We start from the raw sequence: 12,778 nt of genomic DNA, 5'->3' as shown, positions 1-12,778 counted from the left end.
TAAGATATATGTGCTATGCATATATATATATACATACACACACACACACACATTCACACACACCAATTAAACATGAAAACGTGCTGTCAAAGCTAGGGATATGAATTAGTATATATGCATGGATGGATAGTAAATTGTCACTCTCCCCATCCCAATACATATATATATATATATATACAGATATGATATACCAGCAATATAAAATTCTTAAACGTTTCATATATAATCAAATAAAATTGATCTATAGGTAAGATAATTAAACCCAATAACAAATTGAGAAAAAAGAAAAAGAAAAAGGTGTAAATGCTGTAATTTTCATTATCTTTAATTAATGATCGAGAAATAATATCTTAACATAAAATTTAAAATAAAAAATAAAATATTACGATTAATGAATAATTGATGGGCTAGAAAACTATCGTTTTCCAATGGAGTGCAATGATAAAGGTGGCTCATCCAATGCGTAATTTAGAGAGAGAGAGAGAGAGAGAGAGAGAGAGAGAGAGAGAGAGAGAGAGAGAGAGAGATCTATATTGAATGTCAAGAGCTTTGATGTTAAATATGCTATTTGTGCATATTTAATTACAGACATTTGCTTCATATGCTTTGTGTGTCTCCTATGGGAGTTTAATTGGGATCTATATGCGTTTTGAGAAATAGGATTCTTTGCTCAAGTATGAGTTTGTGAATATACACGGATCATGTGATTGTTTGTTTTTCTACAGAATGTGTTGGATCTGGTAACCTAACCTTTGGTTGATTTTGATGAATGATGTGCTGATTTATATTCTAACATGTTTCGTTCTCTAGTTTTGGGTCTGCTTAGTTGCTTAGAAAGATAGGAAGCAAAAGAAAAATTGAAAATTACATGTTTGTGGTTTAGTTTTTGGGGTGTAACGGGTTCAGTTTGGTCTGGTTTTAGACAAAATTTAGAACCGAATCAGTATGTACCGGTTTTGCATTTTTTAAAACCGATTACGCATCGGTTACCCTCCTAAACCGGTATTCCGGTTTTACCGGTTTCTGATCCGGTTCAGTCCGGTTTTATCGGTTTTAATGTATTATATTATATATTATATAATATATATAATATAGTATATTATAGTATATAATAGTATTATGATAATATATTGTGGTATATTAGAATTGTATTATAGACTATAATGATATATTATAATATATAATATAATGATATATTATAGTATATTATAATATATAGTGATATAGTATTAGTATAACTATTAATATGCACTATATACTATTAGTATAACTATTAATACAATAAGCAAAATGATATAAGATTTTAAAATTTAATATTATATTAATTAATAATTTATGATATAATACAAAACTATTTTATATATTATATATAATATAAAAAATTAAAAAATATATATATATAAATCGGTCCGGTCCGGTTTTAGAAAAAGAAAAATTGAAACCAGACCGATTTTGACCGGTTTTTAGAAAACTAAAACTGGTACCGGATCGAACCAACCTCGGGACCGGACCAATGCCACAGGTTTGGTCCGGTTCGGTCTGGTTTACCGGTTTATCGATTTTTTTTTTACACCCCTATCTAGTGAGAAACAATTTTTTTTTGTGGTAAGTGATCTTTGGGTGGAACATTCGTGAAAATACTATGCTTAATGTTCTTTTCCTTCATTTTGTTAGCAAGCAAATGGAGATGGGCGGTCTTCTTACTATTACCATGAGACCTCTCCTTTATTTCCTTTTCTTTTAGAATGGAAGCTTTGGTATTCATTATGGGGCCTATTTCCATGTATCTATCTTGTTTGTTCATTTTTTAAAAAATACTTATTTAAATCGTGACAAAGACCTTAGTCTGTTGCAATATTTTTTTATGTAGACACCGTTCTGAGATGGCTACTTATACCCCAAAGAGCATCCTGTTCATTGCATCCCATATCCTGTTCATTGCATCCCATGTTGCCAACCGGCTCATCCGTAATTACCCTGACTACAAGATCGTTGTACTCGACAAGCTTGATTACTGCTCGAATCTAAACAACCTCCTCCCCTCTAAATCATCTCCTAGTATCAAGTTTGTAAAGGGCGACATTGGCAGTGTTGACCGTGTCAACTACCTTCTCATCATCGAGTCTATTGACACTATAATGCACTTTGCAGCCCAGACCCATGTTGACAACTCATTTGGTAACAACTTTGAGTTTACCAAGAATAATATTTATGGTACGCATGTGCTTTTGGAAACCTGCAAGGTCACTGGCTGGATCAGGAGGTTCATCCATGTGAGTATAAACGAAGTCCATGGCGAGACAGACGAGGATGTTGTTGTGGGAAACCATGAGGCTTCTCAACTCCTACAAACAAACCCATACTCTACAACAAAATCTAGCAGAAATGTTTGTCATGGCATATGGTAGATCGTACGGTTTACCTGTGATAACGACACGTGGGAACAATGTTTATGGGCCCAATCAAAATATGCTTTGCAATAAAGAGCATGCTAAGATCCCCCATTTATGTATGAATCTATACATTCTAAACATATTTTTTAGGTATCTATAATTCTGTGGATACTAGGGTTTGTTGCATGCTTCGTGAGAAAATTGCTCAGGTTCGTCTGAATTACATAGGATAATTTGCTCTTACAGTATTGCTAACGTCGACTATCTCTGATATTTATGACAAGACCCTAAAATGACTTGTTTGGCACTTGAGTTATCTGTCCTCTCCAATGATGTTATGTCACACTAAATACATAATGTGCATTGCAGAAGCTAGATATGGTCAATGGAGTGCTCTTCACAGGAGGCTGGGCCAAAACTGGTTTGTACTATGAAGTTGTTGAGGGGATATTTAAGGTAATTATGAATTTTCTCCAAATTTTCAAGTGAATAATATATAGAGTGGTTTGTACCATCTAGTAGTCTCTGCACACCTAAAATTGGCATCGGTAGCATTTAACAATCTGAAATGTGCTGGGTTCTAGTAGATGAAAAAATAAAAATTACTTGTGTTGCATGATCAATGCTCGATGAGGAAAGCTCTTTATTTTCCATGTAAATTTGATTGAGTGCATTCGCTATAGTTTGGACCTTTCAACTCTCAAGCCTCATATAGTTCAGTTGTCTCCTCCGCTCCAATGTTCCTTCTGTCTCTCACTACTTTTATATGATTACTTCTTTGAGAAGATCTTTGATACCACTACTCAATTGCTTCAGCATCTCCTAATCGCTTAGAGTAATTCCAAACCTAGGTTTTCTCCCCTAGATTGACTCATTGGTTTCCCTTCTTGATTGAATTTGGAGGTGATTTTTTATTTTATTTTTGTTTTCGGTATTTGCTTTTAATCTGTGGTCTGTTTCAATTTATGTGTCTTTGTGCATTGCTTTAAATCTGTGGTGGAACTGTTGCAGATGGATATGTGGATTTGAGGCAATATCGTAACATTTCTCCTTTTCTTTTTGTAACACCCCGTTCTCGTAAGATAGAGACGTTACTAAATACATAACAAAATGCCTGGTAACGAGACTCATTATTCTAAAATACCTCATTTATTGAAAAAAAAAAAACTTAATTGAAAGGACATAAATAGTCTTGAAACTTGAAACTGAAAATAAAGTAAACATGGGCTAGTCTTAAAAAAGACTTGTTATCGAAATGATGTAAAAGAAAGCCTAATCCTTGTGTAAAAGACACTTATTCCTCTCTAAGTCTTTATACTAGAACTACTCTTGGCCATCCGACTCTGCATCATCATAATCAACATCTGTGGCAATCAACATAGAAGAAAACAGAAAGACAAGCAACAAACAAAATGAGTTGAATACTCAGTAAATAGCACATCATACCGTAAAATATTATTTAGCTTAGCATAAACTTGATTTTTAAAGCCTCATCATAACTTTCATATAACATTCATAAATTCTCTTAACATGCTATACATCATTAGCATGAGCGGAAACATACAAAATCATGGCAAACAAGAAACGTGAATGCATGAGTAACTTGTTTATCTTGAATTTTACTTATTACATGGTGAACCACGCTTGAGTACATGGCAACACATAACTTGTCATGTAGTGAAATACGCTTGAGTCTGTGTTTCACTTAACTTGCATAACATGGAGTGAAACACGCTCGAGTCCGTGTTTCACTTAACTTGCATGGCATGGAGTAAAACACACTTGAGTCCGTGTTTTACTTATCTTGTATAACATGGAGTGAAATACGCTTGGATCCGTGTTTCACCTAACTTGTATAACATGGAGTAAAACACGCTTGGATTCGTGTTTTACTTAGCTTGCATGACATGGAGTGAGACACGCTTGAGTCCGTATTTCACTTAATTTGTAGTAACCACACTTGAGTCTGTGGTACCATCTTAGCATAACTTGTGGTAAACACGCTTGAATCTGTGTTACCTTAAAATATTTATCTTTCTTAATGCATGAAACTTTCTTGGACTTCGTGGACTTTTCTAGCATGGCACATTCTTGAATATAGCATATTCTTATATATGGCATGGCATAAAATGATATATTCTTATACATGGCATTTCTTGTACATGGCGTAGCATAACATGTGGTGATCTAACATGATTTAAACACTTTATGACATTTGATGGCATACATGGTCTAAGTACTACATGAATGTAACATACATGATCTAAGTATGTACACAGACATGGCATACATGATCTGATTATTTTATTACATGACATACTTGGCTTAAATTACGACATAGACATTACATGGCATGCATGACTTTTTAGTAATATTTAGTTCATCAAGCAACAAAATCATACAGACAAGTATCATGTTATGATCCATCAAAGATCAGGAAAGAAATCTAAGTTGACTTGGCTCTTAGCATAGCGTAGATAACCATCATAAGCACATCGTATTTTCATACATAACAATAATATTTATACTACACATGCATATATATATATGATCGTACTATTTACCTCTTAGCGTTGTTTCCTGATTTTCAACATGTAGCGTGTTACCTATATGAGATGCTAATCGTCACTAATATTTCTAGGAAAATATATCATAGCATTCTAAGTGCTAAGAATCATGCCATAAAATAATTCAACAATTAATCCGCTATACTAAAATTAATATATATAATATTATTTAAAACCAATAAAATATCCCTTGGTTTTATATTTAAAAAAATATAACATAATAAAATTTACACACTCCGATCTAACTAGTCCATGAGAAAAAAGACTAAAATAATAGGTTCCATAAAATTCAATAGAATAAAGTTTAAGATTTTCTTTAAATCCCCTAAATACACTTTATAAAAATAAGTTGTAAAACTTGGTCTGGCTTAAAATCTCAGCCCAGCCCCTAATTAATGAAGCAGCCCGTTTAAAGTTATAAATCAGTTTCTGTAAAAACACAACCTGCCCAATGTAATCCTCAAACCCACACACAATTTTAATCCACAAACTCTATTACGGTAGTTACTAAAATAAATAAAGCCCACCCAAATAAAGACAAATCCAGAAACAACTTAACCCAGCCCCTAAATAAACTCATCTTAATAAAAGGCATTACGGGAGGGTGGAAAATAGAGGAATAAAGAAATTCGTAGCACAAGGGCAGCACCAAGCAAACGGAAAACAGATTCGTATGTTACACTTTTGCCTCGGTTTGTTTGTAGGAAGTGACCAACCTGACTCTACTTTGAATTGATGACAATGAAACTGACCTGTCAATTTTAGGGTGGGGGTATGCTTCAATTTGGCTTATTGGGGATTCCACAGTCTAAGTTTGTTCGGGCAAGAATTTTCTCCCCATAACCAACCGACTGATTCATGTAGAAATCTGATCTGTTTCTATTAGATTTGTTCTGCTGTTATTGCTTTGAACATGAGTTGTAAAAAAAAATATTTATGTTGTCATCAAGTCTGTTTTTGAGTCGTTTGCATGATTGAATTTCTTATATTCTTTAAAGGAGCCTGTAATTAATATGACAACTTGTCATGAGATTACTTTGTTCTCGGACACTTGGTGCCAATAAAAATTTGTCATGGAGTTATTTGTAGTCGGATTCATATGGCAAAATAATGGAAATGAAAATAAGAAGCGTTTTGTGACTTGTACATCAACTTTTACTTTTATCTAATGATAAAATCACTTCCCAAAGCAGGAATCAATGATTCATCAGAAATGTTAGTAATTCTAACAAAAAAAGTATTGGAAGCAGGATATGCTAGAGGAGTATTGTATATATATATGCTGCCAATCACTACACAAGAAAGTCAAACTTTGGCTTTCTAAGTTTTGAAAGAAAATATCGAAAAGTTGTTTTATTCCTCAATTTGGTTGATAAAGGAAATTGTACTTGGATTTCACCTTTTCACTTTTTAATGAAGTTTTCTTAGTTATAATAAAAAATACTTATAAAAAAAATAAAAAATAAAAAGGTTTGGTCAATAAGGAAACACAAAGAAAGCAATTTTTTTATCTATAGACTATATCTTTTTTGGTTCCATTGAGGTGCATAACTAGTAGGGGCACTATACTACCCCTAAAGGCCTTCTCAGCAGGATTTGGTTAATACAATAATGTCCTGAACAATACACATTGTTAGGTTTTCCAATTTCATCTCATGTCTTCTCCTTTTTTCATTCTTGAGCTGGTAGCTGTGGTTGGTTCATTAGCCATTTAATCTGTATGTGGAAGCTCGATCTCTCTTTTTTTCGGTAAGTAATGTATGTGAAAACTTAGATTTGCATTGCTTGAAGAATTATCCACCAGTAGAATATGCTTTTGCAATAAAGAGCATGCTAAGATGCCCCATTTATGTATGAATCTATACATCCTAAACATTTTTTTTATAAGTATCTATACATTCTAAACATATCAAGAAAATAAAAGTATGTGTGACTTGGAACTGGTACTTATGGATTTTGCTTGCAATAACCTATCTATTATTGCTTGATGCAGAAAATTTTAAAGAAGAATGATGCTGGTGACCATTTTCCACTATATGCTATTTGCTTAGGTTTTGAGTTATTAACAATGATCATAAGCAAGGTAGTCTATCTTTCTCCTAATTTGTATATATTTTACAAAATGGTTTCTGGTTCTCAACTCATTGTCCTATTGTTTCACATTTTTACCCCTTTAAAATACTTCCAAATTGAATTTCAGTGTTAGAATAGTCAATATTGTTTTTTCTTGTAGTTGATTCAATTAAACTATTGACAGGAGAAGAATATTGTTCTTATGGAATACCTCTTTGTATTATCAAATGTTTAGCCTCACATGACTAGATTGAGTATACTCATGTTTCTTCATGTAGTCGATTCAATTAAACTGTTGAAGGTAGGAGAATATTGTTCTTACGGAGTACTTCTAGGTATTTTCAAATGTTTAGCGTTACATCAGTAGACTAGGTAATACTCATTATATTTCCTACTTTACGGCCTATATTGGTTTATAGGATTGGGGCTGTTATCCCTTTTTTTCTTTTTTAATGCAAAATCAAGACTTAATTATCTTTCATTGAATGCACAGATGATCATTGGTATGCATTTACAATGAAGATATAAAATGTTTTTAATTCCCGGCCAAACGTTTTCTGATTTAATGTCGTGCGAAGCTGGTTGAATTTTACATAATCCTTTTCAAAGGGCCTTTTCATAATTTAATGACAGACTTGTTTTTCTTGATAATAGGACCAGAATATTCTCGAATCATTTAATGCAACAAACCAGGCGTCTACCCTTCAGTTTATGGAAAACACACAAATTGAAGGAACTGTGTTTCAAAGGTATACAAGTTTTCAATTATATCTGCACATTGATTTTGATGCAATTGAAATTAATAGTGAATCTGTGTTTTTGTCGTAGCCTCTCCAAAACAGGTACATGCTCTGTGCTATTGTTGTATATGATGATGGTGAATTGTTCTTAATTTACAACCAAACATTGAAAAAAAAAAGTCGATGTTTGGGATACATCTTCTGTGGTTGTGAAGGGAAGAATTAAGCTTACGCCTAATACTTGAATTGTCTGAATATGGAAATCTATATTGGAACCTATTTTGTTTGTTCGAAGATGGAAGTCCATGCTGGAACATCTGTGTGCTTTACTGGCTGGGGAACTAGAGTGGGTGTATTCTTTGTTTGGTATTTTGTATGTTGATCCTTCCGGGGCATAGGAGAATAGAGTGTTCTGGAGATTGGCTGGTATTGGGAAACTTGATTTGTGATACTTAAATGACTTTGAGAGGGTAATCTGGGGTGGTTTTGGAAGAGTATTTGGTGTGCTAGGGTTCCTGGGAAAGTTTCATTTTTCACTTGAGTAGTGCCCTTGGGAAAAATTCTCATGGTGGATGACTTTTGAAAGAAAAGACAACTGTAGATTGGTGATGCATGCGGAGACACTAAACAGAATGGAGTTTTCCCGGCGACATCAAATCGCCAGCAAAACCATAAAAATCCCCGCTATATACCTATGCCAGCGCTTACAAAATTGTTGGACGTTCACCGGTACTATTCCTCCACTTCAGATATACCACGACGGAAACAAAAAATCGCTGTGAAAAGCTTACTCTTTGGCAACGATTTTTCAATCGCTGCCATATCGTTTGAAAATCGTAAAGTCATTTGCCAGCGATTACAAAATCGCTGCTATATGATTTGGCAGCGGTCTAGACCTAGTAGCTAGAGTAGAGAAGGTCTTGCTACAATGTATAGTAGCTAGGGATTTGTGGCTTTTAGTGTTTTCCCTTATTGGGGATTGTTGGGTGATGCCAAAAATGTCTTAAAAGAGATGGTTTTTAAAAGGAGGTAACACAATTTCAACAGGCCTTAAAGTGGATTGTAGGGTATGACTGTTGTTGTTAACTCTATGTTTTTATGATTGTTGTATGACTGGATGATTACTAAATACAAATTCTTTTTCTGGATTTTCGTACTATTCTGAACAGTGAACTTTATATAATAATGTTAGGAAATGTATTTCATACACTTGCATTCTTGCTTCGTTCGTTCTTTTTTTAAAAATATTGTCTCAATTTGCGTGTAAACTTCACAGAAGTTTGATGTTGATGTTGAAGTTTCTATAATGGTCTATGTTCTTCACTAGCACTAATTGGTATCTTTTAATTGCTCGGTAATAACAAAGTTATCAAAACATAAAAAGTCTATAGTGATATAACATTGCAACTTGATGTGTACGTTCTTTTGCAGATTTGCTCCAGACTTGCTTAAAAAGTTGAGTACAGATTGTCTTGTCATGCAAAACCATCACGTAAGTTCTAATTCATAGATGGCTCAATAATATTTTCACTTTATGCTGAATTCTATTGCTTCTTGTAATTTCCCCATGATTGTCTTGATCTATATCTTGTTTCATTAATTTTTAAATTTCTTTTAGTAATTTTATATGTAAGCTTGATAAAGTCTGATATGATTTGGGAATCTGTAATAGCGATCCTTTGATCCAGTCTTGAAATTTGTATTTGGACTTGGGGATTTATTGAAGGGATTTGGTTTTTGACCATAAACCAAATATTTTTTAGTGAGGCACTAGATATAAAATTCTATAGGCCGGAGTGATGAAATACACATATGAGGTGGAAGGTGCTCTTAATTTGACGTTGTTTCCCAAATGATTTAGTTGGGGTACAACCTATTAAAAAAAAAATGATTTAGTTGGGGTACAACCTATTAAAAAAAAAATGATTTAGTTGGAGTACAACCTATCCAAAAAAGAAAAAGAAAATTGATTTAGTTGAGTACAACCTATCCAAAAAAAAAAAAAAATGATTTAGTAGAGGAGCAATGCTACGTACAATTCCTATTTAGGGATTGTAATATAGATATAGACAATTTTATTTTCAAAACTTTTTAAAATTACTAAAATATCTATCTTAAAATGAAATTTTTTCTCCTTTAATAAAGGGCCTACATATTGGGGACTGCAAATAGAATTTCTCTTAGTTGAGTACTACCTATAAAAAATAATTTAGTTGGGACAACAACCTACAAAAAAAAAAAAAAAAAAAAGATTTAGTTGGAGTATAACCTTCCTCTTGTCTTTAAATTTATGCTCTTCGCTGCTTGGAACCATTCAAACATTTTATATTGATCTGCTAGAGCCGTTTTTTATCAAACTTTAAATTCTAACGAATCCATTGCCTGGTCCATTGTCCTTGGACCGAATGACATGTTCTCTTCTGTAAACAAGGTGTGGAGGGTGAGGAGATGGGCTCAAACCTCTATACTTGTGAATGAGCTATGTTTTCAATTGAGGATTTTTTTTTTTTGGTTTTTTTGGTTTTTTTTTTTTGGGGGGGGGGCAGCGGGGGGCGTTGTTTTTCTTTTGTGTTTTTCATCTATTTTTGTTCTATTATTACAGTTGTATGCTTTTGGATCCTTTGGTCTAAATTGATCTATTTTCTTAATGGGACAGTATGGAATTTCACCTGAAAGGTTTGAGGATAACCAAAATTTAACCAGCTTTTTTAAGATCTTGACCACTAGTGCAGATGAAGATAATAAGGTAGTGAATACAGCCATACTGTTTTTATATTATACTGATTTGACTCTCCATATTATTATATCCCCTCGGAGTATTATCAGGTTTATATCTCCACAGTACACGCACACAGCTATCCTATGACTGCCTTCCAATGGCATCCAGAGGTAATTCTTATATTGTACTTTCAATAGTCTTGTTATTTGTGATCAATCACTCAACTCCGTGATTATGAAAATTTGATCGATGGAATTGGCTCCCTGTTGACGCTTTTCATTCACGAATTTTCTCAAATCTTCCATCATGAAAGATTTTTTTGGATATCACTCATGCATCATCTTGGTAAGTAGAAAACATATACTTGGCCTTTCACTAAGAAGCTTTAGGGCTTGACTAAATTGAGTAACACATGTTCCATACATAAAATGGCTAATTACATACATCGTGCAGAAAAATGCTTTTGAATGGGGCTTATCAATGATCCTGCAATCAGAGGATGCAGTTCAGGTGACGCGGCATGTTGCAAACCATTTCGTCAGGTTAGGCCTTGGGACTTGAGGGAGTGAAAAGTTCATCTAGTTCATTCTGCAGTGTACATGGTAATTCTTTCCGGACTCTCCTTTTTTACAAATGTTTGTTCTCAACTGAGCTTGTATTGTTTTCTGCAGTGAGGCAAGGAAGTCATTGAACCGACCACCTGCTCAACGTGTGCTCGACAATCTTATTTACAATTACAGTCCCACTTATTGTGGGAAGGCGGGGTAAGCCGAAATTGCCTGTTGCACTGCATTATATTACTTGCATGTCTATTTACTGATTGAATTTTGTATTTTAATGTCTATGACTGTAGGAAGGGATACGATGAAGTTTATATCTTTACCTAATTTCCAAACCAAATTCCAAAGGTCTTCCTTCCGATATTTGTTGTGTATATGGTAATTATTCCCGGACTCTCTTTTTTTAGGAGTTGGAAATGTAAACATTCATCCATCATGATCATTGTTTCTATAATACTGAAGACAAATTCTCCATGCTTAGCATCGTGTAAGCATACTCTACTTTCCATGTTGCAAGTTCGATCATGTATATATCGTGTTATCATCAAGACCTAACATTTGAGGATTTGTTCTTTTTATTTATTTATTTATGTTTTTCCCTTGTTCTTATTCTTTTTTCAAATCACAAAAAACTACCTGGGATCTTAACGTTGAAATGTAAAAAAACTTGAGATATAATTAATAATTCTGAGTTTTCCTATGGATTAGCTAAAAACAAAATATCATGAAATGAGAGTAAACCCAAAAAGAAAAAAAGAAAGAGTGAGATATGAAGAATGCAAAATAAATGATGAATGGATGAAAAATAAACAAAATATGGGAAAGAATGCTATTGGGCCGGGAATCAAACCGGCTTGGGCCAGAACGTGTTCGGCAGGAAAATAAAAAAAAAAGGGAAAGAAGAAGATTGTAAGGCCAGGAATCAAACCGGCTTGGGCTCGTAGCAAGGTACTCATTTGCTCGAATGTGGATTCTTTACATGCTTTTGCTTTATAAATGTCACCGAACTTCTTCACCGATGATAAGGGGAAGAATTAGTCAATCATTATCAATAGTATTTATAATTTAAATCATAGAACCAATATTATTACATACAACGATTAATATAATATGGATTAACTCCTAATTATTTACCCTTTTTTTAATTCTTTTTTTAATCCTATTATTATTAATTTTATAAATTAACAACTAGGTATTTTATTATTATTAATTTTATAAATTAACAACTAGGTATTTTTTGAAGTAATATGATGATCTCCTAAGATCTGGTATGGGATTTTGATGAAATTAGAGGTTCGGATAAATTAATTTGTTGGATAATGAAAAATCCCTAAACCGAAAAGGCACGCGTGAATCAATCCTCAAATTAAGCATTAAATTCAATTCAAAGTTTATACAATTTCTTTGGCCCAAGAAATTGTGCCACATTTTTTATATTAAATTCATGAATTCCTTGATGTAAAATCATAGCTGCTGTCGTGATTATATAAGCGTTGTGCAATCATTTTAAAAAAAGTAAATAAATACAGGACTTGTAAGAAAATAAATAAATTTTTAATAGTGAATTTTACTTTTTTAAAATGACTCCATAACTCTTTTATATTCCACAATTGTATATAATATTACTTTATATTTCACCGCTAGCTTATTGATGAGATGAATGTTTCTATGCGTTTTTTTTTTTTTAATTTTCATACTTTAAAAAAAAAAAGTTAGTCTATATACA

The 12,778-nt window shown here is 33.1% G+C and overlaps 2 protein-coding genes across 2 annotated transcripts; both read left to right on the top strand.

Moving 5' to 3' along the window:
- Positions 1-1,883: 1,883 nt before the first annotated feature.
- LOC122282489 (trifunctional UDP-glucose 4,6-dehydratase/UDP-4-keto-6-deoxy-D-glucose 3,5-epimerase/UDP-4-keto-L-rhamnose-reductase RHM3-like) lies at positions 1,884-3,422 on the top strand. Its single transcript, XM_043094438.1, has 4 exons — positions 1,884-2,397; positions 2,544-2,602; positions 2,763-2,849; positions 3,405-3,422. Exons 1-4 carry the CDS (start codon positions 1,884-1,886, stop codon positions 3,420-3,422), a joined length of 678 nt encoding a protein of 225 aa, XP_042950372.1.
- Positions 3,423-6,858: 3,436 nt separating this feature from the next.
- On the top strand, positions 6,859-11,379 carry LOC122281520 (gamma-glutamyl hydrolase 2-like). The gene is made up of 8 exons (XM_043093061.1): positions 6,859-7,043; positions 7,688-7,782; positions 9,205-9,265; positions 10,430-10,519; positions 10,600-10,662; positions 10,946-11,034; positions 11,164-11,256; positions 11,346-11,379. Exons 1-8 carry the CDS (start codon positions 6,948-6,950, stop codon positions 11,377-11,379), a joined length of 621 nt encoding a protein of 206 aa, XP_042948995.1. The 5' UTR covers positions 6,859-6,947.
- The last annotated feature ends 1,399 nt before the right edge of the window (positions 11,380-12,778 follow it).

This window comes from Carya illinoinensis, chromosome 11, assembly GCF_018687715.1.
Source record: "Carya illinoinensis cultivar Pawnee chromosome 11, C.illinoinensisPawnee_v1, whole genome shotgun sequence".
NCBI lineage: Eukaryota > Viridiplantae > Streptophyta > Magnoliopsida > Fagales > Juglandaceae > Carya > Carya illinoinensis.
Note: the sequence above shows the minus strand (reverse complement) of the source record. Positions and strands in the feature narration are given on the sequence as shown.

What these genes read in the sequence shown, in the direction of transcription:
- LOC122282489 (XM_043094438.1), top strand. Translation starts at nt 1,884, where the DNA reads ATGGCTACTTATACCCCAAAGAGCATCCTGTTCATTGCATCCCATATC. An exon ending in TAGCAGAAATGTTTGTCATG is followed by an intron (nt 2,398 to 2,543) that starts GCATATGGTAGA and finishes CATATTTTTTAG; the next exon opens with GTATCTATAATTCTGTGGAT. An exon ending in TTCGTGAGAAAATTGCTCAG is followed by an intron (nt 2,603 to 2,762) that starts GTTCGTCTGAAT and finishes TGTGCATTGCAG; the next exon opens with AAGCTAGATATGGTCAATGG.
- LOC122281520 (XM_043093061.1), top strand. Translation starts at nt 6,948, where the DNA reads ATGCAGAAAATTTTAAAGAAGAATGATGCTGGTGACCATTTTCCACTA. An exon ending in TAACAATGATCATAAGCAAG is followed by an intron (nt 7,044 to 7,687) that starts GTAGTCTATCTT and finishes TCTTGATAATAG; the next exon opens with GACCAGAATATTCTCGAATC. An exon ending in TTGTCATGCAAAACCATCAC is followed by an intron (nt 9,266 to 10,429) that starts GTAAGTTCTAAT and finishes TTAATGGGACAG; the next exon opens with TATGGAATTTCACCTGAAAG.